This window comes from Falco cherrug, chromosome W (genome assembly GCF_023634085.1).
Source record: "Falco cherrug isolate bFalChe1 chromosome W, bFalChe1.pri, whole genome shotgun sequence".
NCBI classification, from domain to species: domain Eukaryota; kingdom Metazoa; phylum Chordata; class Aves; order Falconiformes; family Falconidae; genus Falco; species Falco cherrug.
The window spans coordinates 15,168,903-15,196,731 of NC_073719.1; the positions used below are offsets into that span (position 1 = coordinate 15,168,903).

The window sequence follows — 27,829 nt, forward strand, 5'->3', positions numbered from 1 at the left end:
GCTAGCTGTCTGCAATATTTATGGGTGTCATGGGAATAACAGTAAATGTCAGAACTGAATGTATGCTGTCATGGCCACTAATGCAAAGTCACAGCAACTTAATTTTTCCGGTCTTCTTTTTAGTGATACAAGGCTTAAAATGGTTTTAAATGCATTTAGAGAGTTCTTTGTTAAAAACCATATAAATGTCCAAATGCTGGCATGTTTAAAAGATTTTGGAATAACGTATTATGCTAAACTGTTTGAGAATGGCTATACATCATTGTAAGTATCAGTCTGTCTTATTCATCTCCCAGACACTGTGAATTTGGACAATGAAGCCAAATCCAGAATTCTCATTTTGTTGTACCTGCCCTGACTTCAGTGGAGGACCTTCTTGAGCATGATCACAGGATTAACTGAATATAGGAACTTAAGAACACATTCTGTGTGATGGTGAATGCCTTAACTTGGATTGATTTCAGAGGAAATTAACTTTAGGAAGAGCTAAGAATCCTCTAGGGATGACCTCTTTGAAAAAAACAACCACCAAACCAACCACGACCCCCCACCCCCCCAAATACAAAATCAGACAAAATTCCTGACAATATGGGTATATAAGTCTTGATTCGGTCATTCTACAACCTTGGCGAAGAGTGGGCTACCAACTCTTCCTTGAAGATGATCATACTCTGATCTTATAGTCATTGATACATGAGAGTTCCAAAGATGTGTAAAGAGAACAATGAATTTCACTGCAACAATGATGTAGCCAGGAGACAGCTTTTAAGGACCAGATTATATGAGTATGTAACAAAGCCACTGACTTCCCTATTGTCATATTTTGTTTGTCATTTTACATATTGTCATATTAAAATAACAGTAATTTTTCATTTCTGTGATTGGTTTGTGAGGAAAAAAACTTTGGGTTTATCTTGCCTGAGGTAGTTCAGATATTTACCTACCTGGATCTGAAATATCTATGCTCTTATGATCCAGCCACTTGTCCTACATCTTGGGAACACTTCAAAATTTTGCCAAAGTATGTCAAAAAAGATGATCTGGGTGAATGAATAATTACAAGAGACAGCCACGTAAGGCTTGTCCTACCCTTAAAACTTTTTGTATCAGAAGATGCTTATCTAGCCAAATTGCTTTGCAACTCAGGCTGACCAGAACACACCTGTTGCTGCTGTAGCTCAGCTGACAGATAGTACTTTATTAAGATGCATTAGCTGGGTGGATTAGGACCACCAACTAAATTCCTGTGCTCTGCACCCAAAAATCATGATAGTAGTGTATGAATTTTTGGGAGCATGAATTTATAGAGCACTCTTCTTGATAAACATCAAAGTCATAAATCTCTTTCCTCCGTAGACAATGGAGTAGAGCCCTATGCTGGGAGCCCTCACCAGCATCTTCTGTTCTGGTTCTCAAATGTTGACTTAGGGGGGCTGCCTGTCCTTGGAGCGAGTGTGCCCTGGGCTTGGGGGGTGTCACCTCGGTACCCTTCCTGCTCGCCCCCCCGCAGACTGCTCACCCACCAGACCCCAATTCACAGCACAGAAGGGTGCTGTCTGCATCCTGCTGACCCCACACCAGGGAACAGCAGGGAGTGAAATGAAACCGGTTTTATAGAGAGTGCAATTAAGGAAGCAAGGGGCAGAAGTTCATCATCCCCCTTTAACAGGTGCTGAGTTTAGGTAAGCTGCTCTGATGACAGGACTGCTGTGCAGTTGGATAGCCATAGACATCTGAACTTTGTGGAAGACAGGTCTTTGGTTTACATTTTGGTCACAAAGGATTTTTCTTCCCACTGAAAAAACACCTCAGTTACTTGTAATATTATTTAAATGCAGTCATTTTAGGACTGGCGAACACTGCAACAGACTGACAGCATGATAGACTTAACAGGTCTATCCTGTAGAAATCTTTCTAATTTCTCAGAATATATTTTACAGTATTTCTTAGTGTAATAATATCATCTTAAACCTCAGCTTTTAAAAAGTTTTTTTTTTTATTTGAAAGAAAAAAAATTAAAAGAAAAAAAAATCCTGCAACAAAAATAGAAAATTCTAACATGTTTTATGGCAACAGTTTTAAATTAAACTGTTTCAGAATTAAAAATCTATTAATAGTGGAACAAAACCTCCCAGCATAAAGACAACTATCTAGGGATTCAATTACTGAAACTGCTTGCAATCAACTTACTTCAGTGGAATATCCTTTTTTCAAGCTTACAAGAAAAAAAAAAATTGAAATAAATCAGAGAAGTCAACACCAAAGTTTCTCTACATCACAAAGCAATAAGACAATTTAATATGGTATTAACACATGAAACAGAAGTTAACTATGCTTTTCAAAGATCACTTAAAACAGAACTGAGAAAAATGGGCTGATGATATGTTCTTAGGCTTCTGTTCTAAAATTGTCATGTTCCATAGTTTCAGATGAGTCAGCTGAGTAGGAAAGTTGGTTGTCTTGTACTATGCTCGTGCTTCCGGACCTAATCCCATCCATAATTAAAAATAGAGATTATTTGCCAAAATTTGTCAAATCTGAAAACAGTTTTGAGTTTTGTCTTATCTGACTATATATTAGCAAAGCATGTAGGTCCTTCTTTCCTTCCTAATTAAGATGACATGGATAGAAATATTCAATGTTTACTTATGTTGATTCAGAACAAATTAAAATGTAGTAGTATGAGACTCTGCCTTAGCTGTGTTACAAGAGGTCTGGAGCTCAAAGATTTGTACTGCTATACATCAATAAGAAAATAATATCCATCCTTCTGTACTAGCTGATTATTTCTTTAACTAGAAAAAAAAATTGTAAGAAAAATCACTTTTCTTCCAAAATGTTAATTCTCTAGGGAATGTTTTTCAACTGTTCTTTGTTACCTTCCTAACAAAACTGAAACTAATTACAGCAACACTTCTTACCACCCACAGATCTAACATGCATATAATCATGGTAAGAACAGTTATTTTCCAGCTTTATAGTATATATGTACATTCCTCTTATGCATTTAGAGATGGACTTTTTCAGCCCAGGAAGGGTGACTGTACGTAGCGTGTCTGGCCTTCTGCAAGTTACAGGCTTGATAATTTAAACTGGTCGCTTCCTCAACTAACTGGTAGCTGAACAAAAGCACACATTGATTTAAATTTTCCAGGTGATTAAAAATCCTCCACTTAACTTGGTAAAACCTTCCAGGGATTAAGTACTGCTTTTACCAACAGTAGTATGTCCTTGGATGGTAGTCAGGGTCAGCACACTGCATGGAAATGCAGCTGTCCTTGCCCTGACATACAGTAGACAAGCTAACAATAACATTTTTGTTCAGCTCTGCAGAATCAGTTTGCAAAATGTGTAATTTACATCATTCAGTTGGTAGGGGTTTTTACTATATGTATATGTATAAGCAAGGGAAGCATAGAAAACTAGGAGGTTATTACAAAAGGTTGGAATGGAGATTAAGCACTGGCAGGAGAAGAGGATTATGAATCTCTGGCAAAGGCCCGCCTTCTCGGCTGTAAAATAGGCACATCTCTGGTGTCCCGCAGCAGGGAAGGAGGAAGAAAGCTAGCTGCAGAGAAAGGCACAGCTGTGAGAGAGGCAGACACCAGAGAGTAACTGCCATGGTACATGGCAAATAGGGGCGTGCGGGCTAACAGCAATTTGAGTTCACATGGGTGAAAAAGAAGGAAAGCACTGAGTCCATAACACAAATTAGTAATAAGCTATTTATTCTTGCAGCTCCCATCACTTTTGGCTAATAACAATCTTTGACAGCAAAGTAACGATTAAAGTCCTCAGGACCAAATTTAACCCACTGACCATGAAGTGGCAAATGAATCTGCTTTTGTGGCTGAAGTCAAGAATGGCCAGTGGTACCAAAGGGACCGATGTTTCTGTGTGTTGGTTCTAGGGAATCATGCTCTGCATTTCAGTTATGGACTACGTATTGCTGGCTCTGCCCTGATTTACGGATGATACACTAAAAACCTCACCTGTCCCACCATCAGGTAGTCATGGTCTTCTGGCACTCTCGCTGCACAGGGAGAGAGAAACCCAAATTCATTTGACTGAAGTAATGCAAAAGACAACCTCAGGAATGCCGAGAAGAATTTTTTGTGAAGTGGACATTTTTCTGGATTTTTTCAGATTTGCATTCAGTATGCTTTACTTAAGTTTTAGCTGTTTACACTGAGCAACATAATTCTTAATAAATTATTACCGAGGGGAAAAAAAAATGCAAAGCCTCTTGGGAAGACGACAGCATGAGCTTACTAGAATCGTAGGCCACTAATTCCTTGGGTAAAGCAACATCCTTCTGTGGTGCTGGATTTAGCTTTGATGACAACATTGACAAAATTTCTGCTTCTGGTTTAATTTGAAGTGTGAAACTCTGTTAGCAACCCCACCCAAACATCATTTTCCTCACTTCAGCTATGCGGAAGAGCAGAGGGATATTACTTTCAGTTTAAAAATAGGAACAGTTTCCCATCAGTTTATTCAATTTTGCCCCTTTCTGAAACTTACTCTGCTTTTACTTGCCTTGGTGGTTAGGGGCTGTGCTGTAAACCAAAGCAATAAGGACGACTTTAGTTAAAGAAGAGGTTTGGTTTTATACCTTCTTGCTAAGAAATCTTACGACAACTCCAAAATAATGTATTTGAGCTCACGAAACACACAGGTGCTCAGTCTTCTCACTACTGTCTTGCTTTGAGGGCAGCCAAGACGGAGGAATGTCATTTTATTCTGCCACTGCTGGTGACCTGTGGGCAAGATGCAAGCAGAGAGAGACATCACCGCACTCTTCCTTCCCTGGCTCCCTGCTCTTCTTTGCCTGTTGGTTCATAGCAGATTCCTGTTCTGCAGCGGTAAGGATGGTTCTGCTGGTTCCTGCAGTCTGCCTGCAGTCACAGCTGACAGCACAAGGCTGAGGAGAGGGCAGATCTGTACCAGTGCGGCTCAGGCACCACCTCAGAGCTTTGCCAGCGCACAGTGCAAGCACTCGCAGTGACAAAGGTGCCGCTTAAGAGTTCTGGTCTTTGTGAATATAGCTAATCTTGTTCTTTTTATTTTTTCCTCTCCTTTTTCTTCACACACACACACGCACACCCCCACACCCTCCCTTAGCCAAGTAACATTATGGTACCCAAAACATCCTGTGACAATTAGTTCCCCGGTTTCCCTGTGATTAGGTACCTGATTTGATTTCTCCTATTTGAAATCCTCCATTAGTCGTGCTTGCCTCCTTTACACTAACTACAACTTTACTACCTATCTTTTCATACAATAACCGCCCCTCTGAAGATTCTTTCTTCAGTATTTCCTTCCACTGAAGCTAGTTCTTATCCTCGCTGCTGATTTTCTCTGCCCCATTTTAACTCCACCTGATCTGTTCTGGTGTGGGGATCAGAACTGCACAGGTCTGGGGGGTTTTAGGGCAAATGTGACACAATTCCCGATTTGTTCCGCGTTCCTCTGCGCTCCTTATAAATTTGCTTTTCCTTTTGTGAACTGCCAGTGGTTTTTAAGCCGACACTTTGCAACACCTGCTCTGCCAGCAGCATTCCTCCCAGCGGGGTAAGCACCAGCCCCGTGCACCCCCGGCACATGGAGCAGCTCCCCAGCTCCCCGCTGCCCGCGTCCCACTCCGTCCCCGCCGCCCACACCCCCCTCCATCCCCTCTGTCCACTCCATCCCCACCCCCCTCTGTCCCCTCCGTCCCCGCCGCCCGCACCCCCCTCTGTCCCCTCCGTTCCCTCCATCCTGGCCGCCCGCACCCCGCGGCAGCTGCGGCGGCCCAGGCAGGTTCGGCTGCTCAGCAGAACCCGCCCCCGCCCCGCCCTTCCCGAGATCGCCCCTCCCTGGGATTCGATGTTGTGTCACGTGGCCCTGCAGCCCCGCTCCTTTTCCTGGGTTTTCCCGGGGTGCCAGGCAGCCATGGCAGGGCGCGGGGCTGAGGCACGTGTGTTCCCTGCTCTGCCCTGTCTGCAGCCGCTTTCCACGGTCCGGCGCTCACCCACGCCATGGTTCAAGGGCCTCCAGGCTGCCCCCGGGATGGCTCCAGGCTGGCGGCAGGGCCGCCCGGAGCAGCAACTTTCAGCCCCGGGCCTCAGCCACCCGGGCGCTCACGGAAGCTGGTGGCAGCAGAGTTGAAGGGTGAGGGGACCAGCGGGGTGGAGGGGATGGCTGAGGGACATTGTGGGGGCTGAGGGACATGGCCCCGCTGAGGGGACTTGGGGAGCTGAATGGACGGGGGGAGTAGAGGGGGATGGCGGGGTTGAGGCGGGGCTGAGGGCACCAGGGAGCTGAGAAGGATGGCGCAGCTGAGGGGGGGCTGAGGGCACCTAGGAGCTGAGGGGGGGAAGGCGGGGCTGAGGGCGGGCTGAGGGGGGGATGGCAGGGCTGAGGGGCGGCTGAGGGGACCGGGAGCTGAGGGGGATGGCGGGGCTGAGGGGGTGGCCGGGCTGCAGCCGTCCATGCCGAGGGACTGGGGCGCTGCGCAGACCAGCGCCGCGGCGGGGCTGAGGGCCGGGTCTGCGCGCAGCGGGCAGCGCCTCGCAGGCGGGGCACGTGCCGTTCGGCGCGTGGCGGGGGAAGTGGAGGGCGCACAGGCGGCGGTTGAGCGCGGCGTTGGTGCCACCTACCGACATGGACACGTCGCAGCAGCCCGTCCCCGTCAGTGCCGACACCTTCCCCGCCAGACTGTGGCGGCTGGTCAACAGCCCGCGCTGCCGCTCCATTCGCTGGGATGCCTCCGGCCGGGGGCTGGTCATCAACCAGCCGCTCTTTGAGTGCGAGCTGCTGGGTGCAGCCGGGTGGCCATGGGGCAGCGGCAGCCACCGGTTTCTTCAAGACCAAGAACTTCAGCAGCTTCATCTGACAGGGATGTTGCCGGGGAGTAGTGTGGTGGGGCCCGGGCCTGGGCCGGGCCCAGAGGGTGGACAAGGCAACGGTGGCAACTGCACCGGGCCCCTGCATCGCTTCTGCAGCCCCCACTTTCACCGCGACCGCCCCAACCTCCTCGTCCACCTGAAGTGCCTGACGAAAGGCAACAAGGCGAAGATGGCAGCGGGCCTGGATGTGACCAGCCGCCCACCCAGCCGCTTCCAGCGCTTGCTTGGCATGCCACTGGACGGGCAACCGCTGCTTCTGCCCTCGACGCTCAGCAATGCCAACAGGCCTGGTGAGTCAGCGTGGGCCATGTGGGGCCTTGGTGGGTTTTTGAGAAGCACTGGGTGGCATGGCTTTCGAAAATCAGCACTCCCCTGAGGGAAAAGGGTTACCTGCCCTTGCCGGTGGCATCTCAGTTCACCTGGTGTAGGGAAGCTGTTGTTGTTTATGCAGGTAGATCTGCTGCCAGTAAGCATGAATAGCATGGTTCACATGTATTTCAGGCTGCCTGTAGACTATAGTACAGTCTCCATTGTGTACTACACTAAGAACACCCTTGCCCAATCTCTGTGGAGCTGGCACAGCTCTACCAGATGAACGTTACTGCTTCTTGCCCATCAGAAGGATGCCCATCAGTAGGGGTGCTTAATAAGCTGTCATTAAATGCGTGCAAAACAGTGAGTCATGTGAAGTGATAACTAGAGCATCCTGTTAGTTTTGTGCAAAGGAGACAAGACCTGGTAGTAAGATTTTAGGTCAGTTGTCTCCTGAAAAAGAATTCACAACCTACGCAGTTTTTAAAATGGATTGCATGAGTAGGTGAGAGCTAATTAGAAAATAATACTGCTGAAAAGCCCTAGAACGTGTTTTCTTTCTTTCTAACCCTCTTTGAGAGGATCTGAGTTTTCCCAAGACAAGTCTGGGCCCTCAGGATTATTCCACACATTTTGTATCGGCCCGAAAGCTTTGCAGTTGGCGCTGTGTAAGTAAGATGTGAATATCTTGCTTTGCAGTGCTCTTGGGCTGCTCTAGCTGTGGGCTGCTGCCAGAAGAGCACTCCTGCTTCCCATTCCTTTGGTGGCGTGTTAACTGTCATCTTCCTTGCAGCTGATACAGCAACATGTTGGTTCAGCGCAATGATCAGAGAAGACTTTAATAGCCTTTTTGTGGCTGGCTCTTGGACCCGGGTGATGCACCCCATGGGTGCAGAGCTGTAAGGCGCGGTGTAGGAGGAGCGGCAGGACTGTGCGACCAGGAGAAGGGGAGAAGCAGTTGACGGTACTGCTCTCTGCAGCACCAGCTGGCATTTAGAGCAGAGTAGGGTATCACCATGCTCTTGGTTACTGTGTCAGGGTAGGAACTGTCATCTTAATTCAAGTGGTGTTTTCCATGATGTGTGTGGAACTGCACGTGCAATACCAAGAAAACAAAATGAAGCATCGGAGAAGGGATGGAACTTACTTCAGTAGGGAGGCTAGGAAGCATTTAAATTAATGATTTGATGAGAACGTTGTTAACGCTAAGATGAGTCATTGCAGACTTCAATGACCTGTGGTTTGTGTGATGTAACGCAGACCACTGGTAAAGGAAATTATTAGAAAGAGATGACTTGTTCATTTTTCATCCTCTGTTTTGATGGCTGCAGTTTCAGAGTTTTTGCTCTAGGAGTCTCATTTTCTAGAAAGACAGAACAAGGAAAACATTGGGGTTTCTATGCAGTCAAGTTCTGACCGGCTGACAATGCACTGTTGCGCTCTGTACTGACTATTTAGGGACACATCTTTGCTGTAAATGTGAGGTACTTTGATAGATAAGAGATACTTTTGTTTGCAAAGCCTCAGTCTGTTCCCAATGTCTTGCAGCATGTAACGCTGTGTTAAACATTCAGAAACAATTCCTGTAAAGCAACGGGAGGTTGGTAACTTGGCATCCTATGGTGTCTTGTTTATGTTTTAGAACTAGATAATCTTCATGTCCCTATCCAAAGGTGAAATATAAAAAAAAGGATTTTCATACCCCTGTCCCTTCTCTGTTTATAAATGGTGAAAGTACTGAACAGGAAATAAACAGTCCTATACATTAAGTCTTAGCAAATTTTCAGGGTCAGCTGGTATTTATTTGGTGATTCTTAATGGTTAAATGTGAACTTGCAGAATAATGACTGTATGTTACTGATTTCTTGAATTAGCTTTCATCAGAGGAGTGCAAGAGGTAAGTGTGAGGCTATTTTTAAAAAAAAATCCTTTTGAGTGAGAATTGGAAACTACAGGTCTGAGAAAGCCTGGCTTCTAGATCAACCCTATTGATGTGAACCATCCTGAAACTTGTAATTCTCATGGCTAAATGCAATCCTGCAGGGGAGTCACAAATGCAGTAGTTCTTAGAGAAATCAATGAGCACAGGCGTTCGGGGTGTTACTGTCAGTGTTTCAACAAAGTCACCAAAACAGAAATTGAGCTGTCATGGTATAAAAGCAAATACCATTTCATGAAACAGTAACTGTCTGAGAGAGGAAACTGTAAAATAATAGAGAAGAATAAAAGGACTATCTAGGAAATAACAAAATGGCAAAGTCTGGGATATTTTAGTCTGCACTGAACTAGTTGAGCTGACTGAGAAAAAATTGGCTTTGAATTTTTTTTCTTGACCAAATAAATGACTTGTCATAAAGTACTTGCAAAGTCCTTTGGAAGATTTTGACATTGCCCTTCTCTTAGCTGTTTGTGAGCTGTCAGTAGTGGAGTTTGGTAAAATCTTGCTTTATGATGTCCCTTTTTTAAAATGTATTGTCTAATTTAACACACAGTACTTTCAAAATTGCTTTTGTTTGGTTTAGTAAGTTACTACACTTTTCGATTTATAGCACATTTCTAAATATGGGTAACTCATTACTGCCAGTTTAAGGAGATTGAATGCTACGCAGACACCTGTGTTGGTGCTTCACTCGTGTGCCATACAGCAGTTACTGCACGCTCGGGTCTAAGAGTACAGTCTCCTTTCTGGGTTAAGTACGCTGGAGCAAAGGTAGTCTTCCCAAATCATGTTGTAGAGCCTTGGCTCCTCATATTGCCTTTCTTTGCCTGTGAAAACTCCTTTCCTTAACACTTGTTTCGCTTTATTTTGTACCCACTGCAGGACTGCTGACTGTAGGACAGTTTCATCAACTTTACGGTCAAGGTGTTTTCTCTCCTTACTCCTACATGGCAACCTCGTGCCAAGCCCCCAGCACTTCAGCAGCACAAAGATTAGATCCGACTCCAGTCCCTTCCACTTGGATCCAGCAGGGACCACTTGGGTTGCTGCCAGGGCAAGGGGCTTCCCCAGCTTTTCCAGATAAAGGGGCTGCCTTTCCGGTACTCCAGACACTTCCAACAGGAGCCACGTACACACTCCAGCCTGTGGCTTCTCTTCCGCCACTTCAGCAAGGGACTCAAAGCGTTGCTGCATCCATTGCAAATTGTAGCAGATCTGCATCTTCAGTGCCATACTCACAAGCCTGCTATCCAACAGGTATGATGCATTTGCTTTTCAAAAACAGATTTTAAAGTGAGACTTTTAAATATTTTTCTAAAATACTCTGCCATGTGTATATCTCAAGTGAGAATTAGAAAGTGTCAAGTCTAAAAGGAAGATGGACCTTTAAAGCAAAAGGAGTTTCTGTTTGGTATTTGTGTCCTTCCTCCAAATTTTGTGTCCCCCCTGGTGATTTTCTGGATAGCCTTTCTGTTGAGGTGAAAGGGCGAGGAGAAAAATATTTGTCCAAAACTAGTCGGTGTGAGGCTAACATTCAGTTTTGGTTTTTTAATTAAGCAGAACTTGGACAATGATATTAAAGCACTGAGACCTTGTTAAGAAGTAGTATCCTGCAGGAGCGGTCTGGAAACTAGGACCATGCGTGGCAATCAGTTAGCTGAGGGGAATTTGCTCAAGCTTGTCTAGACAACAATTAACATGATGAGACATGTTTACAGAGCACAGGGGAGTGGGAGACGGATGGCGCCAAGGAAAGGTAACACCTTGCGGTTAATTGCTGGTAGTTAACCACCAATCAGGGATTGCCTACTATGCAATGCTTAGCTTCAAGAACCAATCTGTTTAAAACGCGCAGCTTCTGAAAGTGTGTAAAAACGCGTGCTTCTGTACAATAAATGGACATTTGCTTGCATCAAGCTGCATCCCGTCTTTTCATTCGCCGCAAATTGGTGACCCCGACGTGATGCGTTTAAGGATCTAACGTGAAGGGCTCTCGAATCGCCTACCTGAGCGACATGCAGCGAATCCCACAGAACTTTGAATGATCTGCTGAAAGGAAGCAGGAGCCGGCCAGAAATCCCTCCGGAGTTGAGAGGTGAGCTGTGGGAAATCTGTAATGGGGAATCAGGCTTCGTCCCCAGAAGATACGTATATGGACTCGTAAAGGGAGTCCGTGCCTCAGTCTCCTCAAATGGTGACCCCTATGGTGGTGTTCCAAAGCCTTGGAAGAATAAGGACGGAACTGGTCGATAAAAAAGACAGCTCGTGGAAGAGGGCTGCATACAGCATACATACAGCAGCCAATTGTATGATGCTGCCGCGGAGGGGAACTCCGTGTCGGGAATGCATTTAACATCTTGGTGGCAAATTCTGACTACACTTTGCCAAGTGTGGACTAATTCTACTAACGGTGCTAAACCAGAGGAAGCTGTAATTTCCACCAACAGCGCGACTCTTCTCAAGACACCATCAGCGATGGCGATTCCGTCCACACCTCCTCTGCCCACAAAGCTTCCGTCACTGATTGCAGCGACCCTCACAACACAGGACCAAGCACGGGAACAGGACAACTCGGACAATGATTTTATTGACACTGATAAACCTTTTGATCCAGGTCCTATAGATCTGGAAAAGGAGCTAGACCTTTCCACCACCCCCTTGTCTCTCCTGATGCATTGATTGTATTTTTGGGGAGGGTGAAAGGGGGTCTGAGGGATTGCTGGCAGGAATGCAAGTGGGAAACATTAAGGTGATGGGTTATGGGAGTCGCTAGGGCATGTTCAGTATTTTGTCAGACAAATCAACCTGCAGAGTGGCAGCCTGTGCAATACGAGGCTGTTAAAGGGTTAAGCAAAGCAGTGCGGGAAGGGAGGGTTCATAATGCATTTGCTATGTCCCTTCTTGAAGTGATGGCAGAGCCTTATACACTTACACTGCATGATTGGAAGTTACTGCTTTGTACTGTACTAACTGATACAGTATATGATGTGGTTATTTGATTTTTGTGAGCTATGTGTAGTGGCCTTGACTGAAAACCTTAATCGGGGAATTGCTGTTAACTATGAGCAGTTATCTGGAGCAATTAACTGTGCCGATTCTGTGACTCAGGCAAGGTATCCCAGGGACAACTGTTTGCAAATGAATGAGATGGCTATTAAGGCAGTCAGGATGCAGGAGTCTTGCCACAGTCTTGCAGGGTCCTAGAGAGTCACTAACTTTAATACTAACTTGATTGATTGGCTTCAGAATATTTTGCAACAAGTCGAACATCAGGAAGCTCAAGGGTTGCTTTTAAAACAACTAGCTGTGATAATGTTGTTACCGATTAGTTAATAAGTTAAAATTGATTGATTCTATTTGATTAATTAATTGATTTTATAAAATCATTTAATAGAATTAAAATATAGAAGGCTAAGGAAAAAAAAATTATAGGAAACTTGCATCTACGCAATAAGAGTCGTTATGGAATCTTTTGTACGTCTTGTACCAAGGCTAGAAGAAGGGCCTGGAACTATTGTAATAACTCTAGGGTTGGAAGGTTCCATTGTATTTAACCAGTCTTCTGTACGCAGAGGTGTATTGAAATGTCAGAATATGAGATTAATGGGAACTGGGGAGAGTCGACTGGAACAGCTTGTAGGTGCCTGCCAAGAAACTGTGAACTTTAGTAAAAGGTAATTCCTGCAGGGGGAGATCGCGACCACCGACTCATATACCACCTACCCAAATCGTACCCCAGACCCATTTCTAGACCTTTCTAAGCTTTACTGTGCATAATCGGATATAGGAGGAGAGTATGTAAATGATTTACGGGAAATGTTATGATTATGTATGAATAATTAATGAATATGTATGAAGAAGTTCTATATATGGAATCTGATTTTGGGACCTGGTGTGCATTGATCATGAGAGGACTCGCTCACGCACCCAGCCGTCAATAAAGAAGTGTTTGCTTATCTACATCACATTGGTGTCGATAAGTTTTTCATTCCGAGATTTCGGTAACCGTTTTGGCAACCCAGATGGGACCTCGCTGAAGGAGACCGGAGGAGTCGGGGACCTGATTGGTTCCGGCCGGCACCGAGGATTTCTCGGGGACACCCATCGATCCCCGATCCGCAAGGCTTTTTGCGACGTTCCCTGGATATTTGGTAAGACACTCCTCTTTTTAATTGTAGTAAGTGGGTGGGAGTCCCACTAAAGTAAGTAAGTGCGTGCACTGGAGAAAGTGGGGGGGAGTCCCACTATAATAATTGTATGGGAAAGACTGGGATGGAGTCCCACCAGTGGGTTGGAGTCCCACTGAGTAAGTCTGCCTGTCAGACGCGGTGAAAGAGCTGCGCAGGGTAGGATTAGGAGTCTGCCCGTAAGACATAAGCGAAAGCTATTGCAGGGTTGGACTAAAAGGATCCTTGTGGAAGTGCAAGCCTAGGCGTCTGCCCGTAAGACAGCTATAGCGAAAGCTATTGCAGGGTTGGACAAAAGTGGAGACAAGAGAAACTATATGCTATAGTGTTCTCTAAGGTAGTGCCTCTAACAAGAAGTTAGAAGAAGTTTTTGGTGTTCTTTGTTGTTTTGTGAGTTTGTGTATTAAGAAGAAAATTAAGAGGTATAATATTGTGCTATATGTTTGTTTTCTTTGTTGTTTTGTGAGTTTGTGTATTAAGAAGAAAATTAAGAGGTATAATATTGTGTTATATGTTTGTTTAAAGTAACTGTGGGAAAGTGTGAGTGTGACTGTAAGGGTGAGACGTATAACTGAGAACGAAAGCGAGTGTGGAGTGTGGATCCGCGGATCGGAGTGATAGAGTTGAATAATTGTGTATTGTACTGTGGGTAATTACACCATGGCAACTAAGTTAACTCGGTTGTTTAAAAGTAAAAGCTTGGGTAATCTTGTGTTAAATGATAAAATCCCAAAAAATTCTCCATTGGGATGTTTACTGGCGCATTGGGGGGATTTATATGAGGATTTGCCAAAGAGCCAGATGATTGAATATTGTAATAATTGGTGGCCACTATATATATTAGAAGATCAGGAAAAGTGGCCCATGAACGGGACACTGAATTATAACACTATTTTGCAGTTAATGTTGTATTGTAAAAGAGAAGGGAAATGGAGTGAAATGCCTTATGTGGATTTGTTCTTTTACTTGAGACAAAGAAAAGATTGGCAGGAGGAATGTAAGTTAATTATTGGAGATAATTTAGTAATGGCTATAACTTCTGATAATAAGAAAGTGGACAAAAATGTTGTTTAAATTGTGAGGTTGGGAGTGGATACAGGAGCGACATTTTTTTTATTAAATACCTGTAAAGGAAAAACTGGAACAAAAACAGGCCATTCCTGCAACCCCTGGATTTGAAATTTGGAAATAAGATAATTACACATGATTTTTTGTATGTACCAGTATGTCCGATACCCTTGTTAGGAAGAGATTTATTATCTAAATTATATGCACAAATTGTTTTTGATGAAGGAGAATTCTTTTTGAAGATACCCAAGTCAAAAACGGGAGAAGTTTTGATGATACAAGAAAAGGTAAAGGAACAAGACCGGAGGTTGATTTGGCAGTGATCCCTACTGTATGGGAAACAAATATTCCTGGTAAATCGAAACTAGCAGAACCTGTTAAAATAGATTTGAAGGAAGGCACAGGAACAGTGAGAATTAAACAATATTCAATCAAACCAGAAGTGAGACAGGAATTGAAGAAATTGATTGATAAATTTTTGGAGTATAAAATTTTGGAAGAATGTGAATCTGAGTATAATACTCCAATTTTACCAGTCAGAAAACCTTCGGGTGAATATAGACTGGTACAAGACTTGAGAGCAGTAAATCAAATAGTTAAGGATATTTATCCTGTAGTAGCAAACCCTTATACATTGTTAACAGCATTGAGGGAGAATTATCAGTGGTTTACAGTGCTTGATTTAAAAGATGCTTTCTTTTATATACCTTTGGAAAAGGAAACCAGAAAACTGTTTGCTTTTGAATGGGAAAATCCTCAAACAGGGCAAAAGATGCAGCTGACATGGACTAGATTACCCCAAGGATTTAAAAACAGTCCAACTATTTTTGGAAATCAATTAGCAAAGGAATTTGAAATCTGGAAACAGGACAAACCAAGATCTGGGCATTTATTTTTACAATATGTGGATGATATATTGATTGCTATAGAAGAAATATTTATTTGTATATAGGTGACTATTGACCTTTTGAATTTCCTGGGACTAAATGGGTATAAGGTATCCAGGAAGAAAGCCCAAATAGCCTGCCAGACTGTGATATATCTGGGCTTTGAGATTTAAAAGGACAACGACAATTAGGAAAAAATCGCAAAGAAGCTATTTGTAGTATACCTGAGCCGAGAAATATTCATGAACTCAGAGCATTTTTGGGAATGACTGGGTGGTGTCGCCTTTGGATCATGAACTACGGGCTAATAGCTAAACCGCTGTACGAGGCCCAAAAGAACCCTCCCTTTGTATGGGGCCCACAACAACAAAAGGCTTTTGTAGAGTTGAAACGTGCCTTAATGTCTGCACCTGCTTTGGGACTGTCGGATCTAACCAAAGATTTCCAGTTGTTTGTTCATGAAAGGCAACACCTTGCACTGGGCGTGTTAACCCAGAGGATAGGAAGCTGGAAATGACCAGTCGGATATTACTCTAAACAACTGGACACAGTGAGTAAAGGGTGGCCAAACTGCCTTCGAGCAGTGACAGCAACAGTAATGCTCATACAAGAAGCTCGGAAATTGACTTTGGGAAGAACAATAACAGTCTATGTTCCACACATGGTGATAACTGTCCTAGAACAGAAGGGGGGACATTGGCTGTCCCCCAGCCGAATGATGAAATACCAGGTGGTATTGACTGAACAGGATGATGTGATTCTAAAGACAACTAACCTGGTAAATCCTGCAGTGTTTTTAAGTTCCATACAGGAAGAAGGACGACTGGAACATGATTGCTTGGCTACCATCGAGTATGTTTATTCCAGTCGTGAAGATCTGAAGGATGTGCCATTGGAGAGACCAGACTGGGAACTGTATACTGGTGGAAGCAGCTTTATGGAACAAGGAGTTCGATACGCCGGATATGCGGTAACAACAGAGACTACAGTTATAGAAGCAGGAGCATTGGCGAGTACCACATCAGCCCAAAATGCAGAACTCATCGCTTTAATTCGAGCCTTAGAATTAAGCAACGACAAGAGAGTAAATATCTGGACTGATTCAAAATATGCCTTTGGGGTAGTGCATGTCCATGGAGCTTTGTGGAAAGAGAGGGGGTTATTGTCCTCTCAAGGATCAAATATTAAGCATCAAACAGAGATTTTACGATTATTACAAGCAGTTCAAAAGCCAGATCAAGTAGCAATCATGCACTGTAAGGCACATCAGAGTGGGAATACAAAAATAATAGCTGGGAATAATTTAGCTGATAGGACTGCAAAAAGGGTAGCAAAGAAACAAGCATTGCAAATGGCAATAATTCCTTCTAAAACAGTAACCCTTCCCAGGGAAGAACTGAGATATTCAGAAGAAGATGACAAATTGGGTCAGTTATTAAATGCTAAGAAAAACTTAGCGGGGTGGTGGGTAACTCCTAACGGACAAGTAGTAATTCCACCTCCTTTGATGAGAGAAATAATTCAAATGAGACATCAAGGATGTCATTGGGGGCAGAAGCCTTAGTAACATTTTTACGAAAGCAAGTAGTATCAGTTAAGATGTTAGGAATAGCCAAAATGGTAACTGCAAAGTGTGAAGTATGTTTGAAAAATAATCCAGTGATTAAGAAAAAGGTTCAAATGGGTAGGCTGAAATCTGGTACAGAACCTGGAGATTATTGGCAAGTAGATTTTTCAGAGTTGCCTAGATACAATGGGTACCGGTACATCTTGGTAGGGGTTGATACTTTTACAGGATGGCCAGAAGCCCTTCCCTGTCACACTACGCAAGCAAAAGAGGTTGTAAAATGGTTATTACAAGAAATAATTCCGAGATTTGGAGTTCCTATTGGAATTTCCTCTGACAGAGGTCCACACTTTGTGGCTGAAGTAGTCCAAAGTGTTAGCAAAACATTGGGTATTAATTGGGATTTACATTCATCTTGGAGGCCACAATTTAGTGGGAAAGTGGAAAGGATGAATCAAACTTTGAAACAACAAATAAGTAAAATTTGTCAAGAAACCAGTTTAAAGTGGCCTCAGGCACTTCCATTGGCATTATTATGAATCAGAGTACAACCAAAGAGTGGAACCTCAGTCAGTCCTTATGAATTATTATATGGAAAACCATATGAGTCTCTAGAACCAATTCTAAACATATATGTAAAAGGAAAACAAGATGTGTATAACTGTTTGCTTTTTCTAAGGAAAACTTTGGCTGTGATTTGGAGTGTAGTAATTTGAAATAGACCTATACCCCTGGAAAATTCGGTGCATGATTTCCAACCAGGAGACTATGTCTATGTGAAGACCTGGACCTCCGAACCTTTGCAGGAGCACTGGAGAGGACCCTTCCAGATACTGCTAACCACTTTTACAGCTATCAAAATTGCAGAATCGGATGCTTGGATACATTATACTCGAGTGAAGAAAGCATCTACTCCGTGGAAGATTTTGAATTGTGACCCAGAGACTTAAAAAAATTGACTTTGAAACATGTCTAATTTTGCATATCAGGTTATGATTGGTGTTTGGATTTTCTTTTGGTTGGTAGTGTTGGTGGGATCATGGGCTGACTTGGTGGACAGGAACAAAAGACAAACAGAAACAGATCAAGTGATTGACATTCCCAAACAAATGGCTGAGGAAAATTTGATGGTAGGATTGATTAAAGAATTTGCCAATTTACAAAACATCACGCAGATTACTGCTTGTTTGCCAATACCGAAGGCAGTAGGTGAATCTATTCCATGGGGAATTTTAACTATGAATTTGACTAACCTGGAACATAAAAATGAAACCAATTATTGTGAACAGAGGCCAGTGACTCAATGGTATGAGCAAGTAAAAGTCACTAGAAAACAGTGGAAAACTCCAGGTAGTCTGGCGGATTGTGAAAAATTGTTAAATTATGTTTTTACCAAAATAGGGAGATTTAAGACTGTGGGATGGTGTTCTTATGATGAACAATTTAAAATCAACGTGAGCAAAAGTGTTATGAAATGGAATGTAACGAAACTGGCCAGAGCACCCAGTTAGTAGACCAGTGGGACTCTATATGGTCTATGTCCATATTTTCCCATTTTCAGTATATAGCAAGAATTTCTTGGTGTTTTACCTGGGATGGAAAGGTTTTTTTAGTATTACCCTAGGTAGATGATAGTTCAACTACATCGGGAGAGAAGGAAAATAAAATAGTGCCATGGTGGAAATGTGAAAAAGTGTATGATTGTAATAATGCAGACTTAGTAATCCAAAGAATTCCTCCGTTGGCTGCTGCTTTGAAATATGGTTGTTTTTGTCGTGGTCTTAAGAATACTCTCAATTTAACCAGCGCCTTTACAGTCAGAAGAGGAACTTTGTTTAGTTGTAGAAAATTTTCTATTCGAAGTCCAGGACATTTAGTTTGGGCATTAAGTGATGGAACCTGGACAACACACCTACCATTAGATGGTAAGGTAAAACAAATCACATTGGGCATGCCACATTGTGTCCGATTTGGAAGAAATCACCATTTAAAGGATCTCTAGAGAATCTAGAATTAAAACGAATAAAGAGATCAGGGATAAATGATGATATTTGGAATGAACCATCTACAGGAGTGAAAATTGTCTGGGCACTTGAATCACTTTTAAATCCTATAGCTTCATATAGAAACAGAGCATGGCTCTATCATTTAACTGGTCAAGTGGAAAAACTAGCAAACGTTACCAAGAAGGGGTTTAAGGAATTGAATATACAATTACAGGCAACTTCCAGAATGACTTTACAAAATAGAATGGCACTAGATATGCTCCTACTTAAAGAACATGGAGTGTGTGGATATCTTAAGGATAAACTGGACCACTGTTGTATCCACATTCCAAAGGTCACTCAGGATGTGGAACATGATCTAGATCTATTGGGAAAAATTGAAAAAGAAACTGAAACAATTCAGAAGGATATGTCAGAAGACTGGCTTGGGAAAATTTTTAACAAACTGGGATGGAATTTGAGCTCTTGGATACAATCTATAATTAAGACTTTGTTTCTGTTACTAGTTGTCTTTTTGATGAGCATGCTGATATATGCATGTCTGAAGAAACAGTTTACCAATAGAATTGCAGTGAGTCGTATGATTATGAGAGAAGTACCAACTATTTCACCAAGACATGATCCATTACCCAAATATGTTGAAACAAAAGATATATGAATAATGTGAAAGTATTGAAATAGTGATTTTCAACACTTTCAAAGGGGGGAAATGTTACCGATTAGTTAATAAGTTAAAATTGATTGATTCTATTTGATTAATTAATTGATTTTATAAAATCATTTAATAGAATTAAAATATAGAAGGCTAAGGAAAAATAAAAATTATAGGAAACTTGCATCTACGCAATAAGAGTCGTTATGGAATCTTTTGTACGTCTTGTACCAAGGCTAGAAGAAGGGCCTGGAACTATTGTAATAACTCTAGGGTTGAAAGGTTCCATTGTATTTAACCAGTCTTCTGTACGCAGAGGTGTATTGAAATGTCAGAATATGAGATTAATGGGAACTGGGGAGAGTCGACTGGAACAGCTTGTAGGTACCTGCCAAGAAACTGTGAACTTTAGTAAAAGGTAATTCCTGCAGGGGGAGATCGCGACCACCGACTCATATACCACCTACCCAAATTGTACCCTAGACCCATTTCTAGACCTTTCTAAGCTTTACTGCGCATAATCGGATATAGGAGGAGAGTATGTAAATGATTTACGGGAAATGATATGATTATGTATGAATAATTAATGAATATGTATGAAGAAGTTCTATATATGGAATCTGATTTTGGGACCTGGTGTGCGTTGATCGTGAGAGGACTCGCTCACGCACCCAGCCGTCAATAAAGAAGTGTTTGCTTATCTACATCACATTGGTGTCGATAAGTTTTTCATTCCGAGATTTCGGTAACAATGTCAATGAAAATTGTAAATGGGCAACTTTCACAATCGCAACCCCTACATGTGTCAAATGGTTGTAACGCAGAACTCACAGCAGACTGTAATTCTCAGGCTGAGTTCTGGAATGCAGCATAACAGATTTTTGCGTCTCTAATCTCTTCTGTAAGAATAGTACACGCTTTTAACTTGCTTAGTAAATTAGCCTGCTAGCTTGCTAAACAAAGTAATACTACAAATACTATTTTTTTTTTCTGGCTTATTAACAAATGTTGATTCTGTCCATCATATGTTGCTACAGAACCGAGTTGCTATTGATTTTTATTATTAGCACAGGGACACAAGTGTGAAGACTTTGATAGGATGTGTTACGTGAATCTGAGTGACCACTGTGAATTAATTTACAAAAGTATACAAAACTCAAAAGCCTTAAAACAAAGATCTGCAACAGAGCCAGGGGCGGGATGCCTTTGGTCTCTTCTCACGGCTGGGAAACTTTGGGCCATGACTCAAAAGTATTACAGGATTTATTATAATTATCTTTAACCACCTTACTGATGTTTGCCTTATGTCTCCCATACTTTTTTTTTTTTTTTCCCCTGTATTCAGTGTTTAGTTGATTGTAACATAAATCAGGTCATGGTCACCCAGCTACACACACCCTTTGCCTCGTCGCAATTAACAAGCGAAAAAGAGGAGGATAGAGAATTTCTGAAGAGAGATACAGGAGAGGAAGCTGGAGAATATTTGACCTAACAAAAGATGAGAGAACAGCTGGGTATTGTGAAGGAGACTAGGAAAGATAAACATGGTTATCTAGTGTTTAATAGGTGTCTGCATGCTTGTAGTGATATATAGCTATGTAACTACATGAATGATTCCTGCCCTGAGCCTGGTGGAGCATACAGCTGTGGTTTGTGTCCGGGCTAAGAGATGTAAATAGGGGCTTCTCTGTTATGGTAAAAGTGTTTCTCTTTGCATAAAAAAGAGAGGGAATGAAGGGAATGACCCCAGAGGTATGTTCAGAGAAGGCATGCGATGTTTCAAACTTTTTGACTGAACCAGTTCTTGTTTGGTGTGCCCTTCCATCTATGTATAATGTTAATCCAAAAGAAGCTGATATTGTTTACACTTTGTCGATAATTGTCTTTCTGTAGATGCTAATGTAGTAGGAGACTATGATGGGAACGTGTCACAGCGGTTCTTCTCTTATCCAGAGAAACAGCAGGGAAAGCATTAAAGAGTTAAATCACCTTGTTTGGTAGGCAGTTAAGAATGTGAGTCAAAATTGCCACTGCTTTTTGTTGTTGGTTCAAGGACATGGCTCTGAGGATTTGGATGGTATGTGCTGAATGGATTTTAGGCGCCCCATTGCAGCAACATGTTATCAAAATCTGAGAAAATTTCAGCCTTTTTGGCATCCATTCACTCAATTGGCAGTATTGTTTGTTTGCTGTCACCTTGGTTGCTGTCATGTTTTCAAGGGCCCTGCAGAACATGGCAAACCTGGTACTAGCTGTTCAAAAACAAAAAGGGGAAATTGTATAATTGTACGGAACAGAGACAGTGGGTTATTTTGACATTGATAATATGTCTTAGTTGTTTTTTTATTTGTTCTATTACTTGTGCCTTGTTTTTGCTCGGTTTCAAAGGTTCTTTTGTGCAACAGGAAGGGGGAGATGCAGGAGCGGTCTGGAAACTAGGACCATGCGTGGCAATCCGTTTGCTGAGGGGAATGTACTCGAGCTTGTCTAGACGACAATTAACTTGATGAGACATGTTTACAGAGCACAGGGGAGTGGGAGACGGATGGCGCCAAGGATGGCGCCAAGGAAAGGTAACACCTTGCTGTTAATTGCTAGTAGTTAACCACCAGTCAGGGATTGCCTAGTATGCAAGGCTTAGCTTCAAGAACCAATCTGTTTAAAACGCGCAGCTTCTGAAAGTGTATAAAAACGCTTGCTTCTGTTCAATAAATGGACATTTGCTTGCATCAAGCTGCATCCCATCTCTTCATTTGCCGCAGTATCCTAGGCCTTGGTCTCATGTTTTTCCAGGTTAAGTTTTTAAACTTTAAAGATCAGTCAAAAGTATTGTGTAGAACAGGGGTCCTCAAACTTTCTAAACAGGGGGCCAGTGCACGGATTAGGTGGCAGGAATTCATCTGCGGCTGCTTGGTTTCCCCCTCCAACCCCTGGCAGGGTAGTGGTGATGTGGGGGTTCTGTAAATACGGGGGGGGGGGGGGCGGATTGAGGACCCTGGGGGGCCGTATCTGGCCCACGGGTCGTAGTTTGAGGACTCCTGGTGTAGAATATTTCATTCTGCTCGTACTATTTTTGTATCTGAATTTTTTACTTGCTTAGCTTCTTTATGTTGTATTTTTTTATGCACTGAAGACTAGAAAGTACAAAAGTCTTGGCTCCTTTCTTTTTTCTAAATTATTTCTGCCACAATTGTCAGTCTCACTTAATCACTCGATTACAAAATAAATCAGTCTCACTGAAGTGTTTTTATTCTTCAGAAGAGGAGTTGAAGCAAATTACTGTTCTTTTCCTTGCCCTTACCTTGAATTGGAAAAATCACGTGATAGGTTATTTTCTGGGGAGTGGTAGTCTATTTGTTGTTGTTTTGTGGTGGTTTTGTTTAATTTCCCTAAAACTTCTGAAATTCAGAATAGTGACTCTTTCCTTGAACAAACTAAAGCTCAGTTATTATTCTTTCCTTCTGCCTGCTCCTCCTTTGGCAGCCGCACCTTCACAAAGACAGCTATCTATCCCTGTTTAGAAATCCTACACAGTGAAATCATTACATCTTTTGTGCATCTCTTCTGAGACCTCTGCTGAGAACATTTCAGACAATAATCACTAGTTTCCATAACGTCATTTTTGTCAAGGAAGGGTTCTGAGGAGCTGAGCATTTCTTGTAGACACACTTAAATGTTTAAGAGACAGGCAATTTCTGCCACGTGCTCCTTGCCTTGTGCCCCTTATGAAGAGATTACTGTGGTGGCCAAAGTGTGGACCCTGCCTTTACCAGCTGCTAACTATTAAGTCTTCTCCCAGGAGCAGGTGTCCTGAGAATCACAGAATGGTTTGGGTTGGAAGGGACCTTAAAGATCAGCAAGTTCCCACCCCCCTGCCGTGGGCAGGGACACCTTCTATTAGACCAGGTTGCTCCAAGCCTCATCCAGAATACTTGCTTCATTAAGGTGGGAGGTGGGAGGTGGTCCCCGCTTTGCGTTTCTATTTGTTACAGAGCATAGGCTGAAACTCATCATGATGAATTGTAGTTGTCTCTATCTCAGCTAAGGCCCCAGCCCTCTTCCGTAGTCAAGGGAAGGAAAGGGGCGTCTCGGGTGTGATTCACGTTGCTCAGTTTAGAGTTTATCTTGGGGTAAGATTACTGGTGTCCTGGAAGTGCCTGTTTTGAAGTACTGCCTGTAGGGGAGCTGAGGGAGACCAGCGTAGATTTAGACATGAATATGTAGATCTCTCTCACTGGATGACGCTCGTTGCTTTAAGTTTAAAGGATAACTTGGCTATGTTGCTCAGGTAGAATCTTCTGGGGTGGGAGGTGGGTGTGAGAACGCAGTGAAAACATACCAAGTTTTGCAAGGTGTAATCAAAACTAAAATACAGAAACTTAGGGAATCTGAGGTGTTTGAAAACTCCAGTGAATTAATTAGCGTTTCTGAGAGTGTAAGTGACATTTCACTGGAGTATGATAAATCTTTTAATTTTCACTGTCACTTACAACTGTCTCAGTGGTTTTACTTCTGTTCCTGTGTATCTCTCAATCTCTCCGCTATCCTTTCTTCTGTATATTATAAAATACAGCATGCTGAAAGCGTGTTTCTTCATATGTCCACATGAAAAAGTCTGGTTTCCTTCATCATGAGAGCATAGCAGCAAGATTAGTTTGTTTGGAAAGTGATAGTTAACGTTAAGATACGTATTTAATAAGTGAGAGAACTAAAGAATGTATGTTCAATCTTATTCTTGACTCTTTTCGTTTCACTTTTGAAGTCCCATTAAATGAAATCAAAGTAGAACTTTCTGAAAAGATTTCTTTTTTATGTGTATTCAAACTTGTTTGTTAACTTCCATGACAAAAAGATTTCCCTGGTTTTTCATTATGATTCTTATTGAAAAGTCAGTAAAATAAAATATGCTCATCTAAGTCTTTTTTTCCCCACTAGCCTTAGACCATAATTATTTTAAGGATTTAGTTCTGTTTACTTTCAGCTATCTGCAAAACCTTTGACAGTAGTAGAATCGGGTCAAAGAAATGCGTTGAAGCTTCATTATCTGAGAGTGTCTAATAATGAAAAAACAGTCATGGAGAACATGTGAGACTTATTAGTTATTGGTGCCACCTGACAGTGCAAGTCCAATCGCGCCTTTTGAATACATCTGTGCCTGTAGGGTTCATTTACATATGAAAACCTTTCTGGTGAGTGGTGGTTCAAGAGTAGTCATGATATTCTTCGGAATGATACACTCTCGGTTAAGATAATTCATTTTCTTTGTAAGTCTTAAAATTCACACGGTCACAAGTGTGTATCTGTGTATGAACACCTAGGCTCAGCTATGTGAATACGCTTTTTGTGGTGTATTGTGACAAGAAACTCAAGCAGCCAAATCAAACAGGTGATATTAAGACACAAGAGACTGATTATGAAGTTTCTGCATGTATGTGTGTGTTTTATCAATTTTACAATATATATTTTTAATATATCTACACATATCTTAAAATAAATATTTGTAAGATTAAGAAATTGGTCTTAAAATCACTTGGAAGGTAACAATAAATTTCTGGAATTTCGCTTACTCTGTGATTATTTAAATGTTTAATCAAAGTAAGCAATAGAACTCTGCACACCAGACACAAGTTCTGGCAGTCTGATAGCTGTGATTGAATTCTTGCAGCCACACCACAGAGCTGTTCAGCAGCAGCCCACACAGATCCTCTGGCTGGCTGTGCTGGTCCTACTGCTTCAGTGTGCACCCACGACAGCTTTGTCCAGGTGAGCGTAGACTACTGAAAGGAGGTGAAAGCGAAGGAGACTGTATGAATGAACTGCAGGTTTATACACTTGTGAAATTAAGGATATAAATTTGAAAATTGATCTGCTTGATAAAGTGAAAGTGATGTGGTTTACAAATACCTATTTCAAAGAACCACTGAATGTTAAACGGGTAGTTTTGTAATTCAGGTTAGGTTTCAGGGTAGCAGCATAGTGGGTGTCCTCATCAGTGGAGTGTTTTTTTGTTTGACTTCACCAGAATCACTTTTAGTTAATGAGCCTGCATTTGTATTGGAAGAATGTTCTTGCCTGGACAAAAAGAGATTCTTTAATATTATGAAAATACTGAGAAGCAGCTCCACTTCTTTGTCCCGGACAGCTTCCTGCAGTCCTGAGTTTCATTTGTTGAACGAGAAAAACTAAGGTGACTTTTTGGAATGGGCCCCACCTCAGAGATCTCTTATTAAAGATAACTCCAGTACTTCCTGTAAATGCATTATGTAATTCTAGTGGAAACTGCACCTTATTTGGAGGGCCTGGCTTATCAGATATCAGAAGATCTGAAGTAAGAATGCAAGGGCTTCTTTTCTATTACAGCATAACGCATATACTTTTTTCCCCCCTCACAGAGGACAAGCAAAGCAAGTTATGCTTATGTGTGTTGAAAAAGGGTTGACCTACCCAAGCTTGATCGTCCAGTTTCCTGTCTTGCAAATATCAACCTTTGTCTTTTATTCATGAGTTTTTTAAAAAAATAAGCTTATCCAAGATGGGCAGGTTATGGCCTGGATAACACGTTAGTGTAAGGCTATAAATAGCCAACAGCCAGTCATGCTGTCGATATTGTAGTATTTATTTTTCGCACAGTGCATCTTTGTCCTCTCACTTTCATTGTGAGCTGCTTTTTTCATCCAGGACGTGAGGATCTGTCTGAGCGATGGGAAGTCACAATTAAATAGCTTATCTCGGAAGGCCGAGATCAATGGGATAGTAAATCATTCCAAAGGAGTTGTCAAAGGTGGTGTTGTGGCTAGATTGAAGGATAATATACAGTGTCCAAAGGGTCTAGTAAAACTCAGTTGTTTGGAGAAGCAAGTCCATGGGCACTGTGTGGAGTCAGAAGAGCTTTAGGCCACTTGCTAGTGGTTGCTTTGTTTCCTGGAAACCCTCAGCAAAAAGCTGCCGAGCATCTGGGCAGAGAGTGTGGGAAGGCGATCCTCTGCGTGAGAAGGCCAAAGGGGAGCAGTGCCCTGTATCAGTTCCACCAGGTCAGTAACCGGCTGTCTCTGAGCAGGGTAACACAACTATCGTACCGCGTGGATCAACGGGACTTCTAGAGATTTCCGAGTCTTAGCATAGCATAGGTCATTTCTCCTGGAACGTGGTGACAGGCTGTGCAGATGGTACAGAAGACAGCAGTTTGCCTGCGGTTCTTGCTGAGCTGTGGGGAATAATCAGTTTGCCTTTTGTGTGTTCTGGGGCATATACTTCCCCAAACTTCTGCTGGGGGATGTGGCAAGCTGCAGTACTGAGCATCCTGCCCGGCTGGCGTATTGATCATCCATCAGTAACCACTTGCACAAATCCTCAAAAGCGGTAAAATTCATCAGCCCTGGCTGACTAAGCATTTTTATTGTTCTTCACAAAAAATAGAACTATTGCATGGTATATTTCCTATCGTTCCACTCAATACCTTCCACCAGTTGCAGGAATTCAGTGCAATGCTGTTGAAGCGTGGTTTGCGGGGCATTTTAGGCTGTTTGGTCATGCTGTGTGCTGCTAGGTAGGAGTGGCAAAGCCTATACGAAACTGCTGGACCAGTCCCGAAGACAGCGAACCGTATCGGCACACTAGTAGTCAGCAAGCTGGTTACCAGCCCCGTTTCTGTTGGATCCAGACGGTGCTTTGTGGTCTCAGAAGGAAAAGCGGGCACTCTTGGACAAGGAAGCTTAAACCTTGTGCTGTTCTTACTGGGTCTTGCAGAGAGCATCACTTTTAAGTTTAGGAGAGATTAAGACAGGTGGAGTTTCTGGGTCTTGGAGGCCAGCTGCTGGGCTTGTACAGTACGCACCTGAGCTGCTGAAAGTGTTAGGTGACCCTGCCTGGAACATGGGCAGACCAGGCCAGTAACTAACTGGTTGGTTGGCTGCAGTTTGCTCTCCAGGAAAAGCTACAGAGAATTACTGTGTGGAATGGCAAGGGGACATAGGTGGTTATACCCAGACATGGTGGCTGATGATGGTGTATCTCACCAGGTTTCTGAAATCGGGGTTTCAGAGATTTGTATTACACTCTTATCACAGTTGGTTACAAAACAGGGAGCTCAGGTACAACTTCTTACCCATTTTTCATTTGGGTTCTCTTAAGTGGGGTTTGGATTAGTGTGATGAATCAGTATCCTTGGGTAGGAATGAGTCTTTTGAGAGACCTCCTGCTATCTTCTGCAACAGCAGTGCTGGCAGCTCACAACCATTAGCTCAATACTTCCCCACTGCTTTATCATAGATGTGAACTGAGGCTACATGTTGGATTTCAGCGATTTTTTTTTTCCTGCCCTC

At 42.6% G+C, this 27,829-nt stretch overlaps 1 protein-coding gene across 1 annotated transcript; it reads left to right on the forward strand.

Annotated features, from left to right (window-relative positions):
* Window positions 1-6,615: 6,615 nt before the first annotated feature.
* On the forward strand, window positions 6,616-26,370 carry LOC129734607 (heat shock factor protein 5-like). The gene is made up of 3 exons (XM_055698240.1): window positions 6,616-7,180; window positions 10,024-10,398; window positions 25,174-26,370. Exons 1-3 carry the CDS (start codon window positions 6,646-6,648, stop codon window positions 25,287-25,289), a joined length of 1,026 nt encoding a protein of 341 aa, XP_055554215.1. The 5' UTR covers window positions 6,616-6,645; the 3' UTR covers window positions 25,290-26,370.
* Window positions 26,371-27,829: the final 1,459 nt, after the last annotated feature.

What these genes read in the sequence shown, in the direction of transcription:
- LOC129734607 (XM_055698240.1), top strand. Translation starts at nt 6,646, where the DNA reads ATGGACACGTCGCAGCAGCCCGTCCCCGTCAGTGCCGACACCTTCCCC. An exon ending in CAGCAATGCCAACAGGCCTG is followed by an intron (nt 7,181 to 10,023) that starts GTGAGTCAGCGT and finishes TACCCACTGCAG; the next exon opens with GACTGCTGACTGTAGGACAG. An exon ending in ACAAGCCTGCTATCCAACAG is followed by an intron (nt 10,399 to 25,173) that starts GTATGATGCATT and finishes GAATTCTTGCAG; the next exon opens with CCACACCACAGAGCTGTTCA.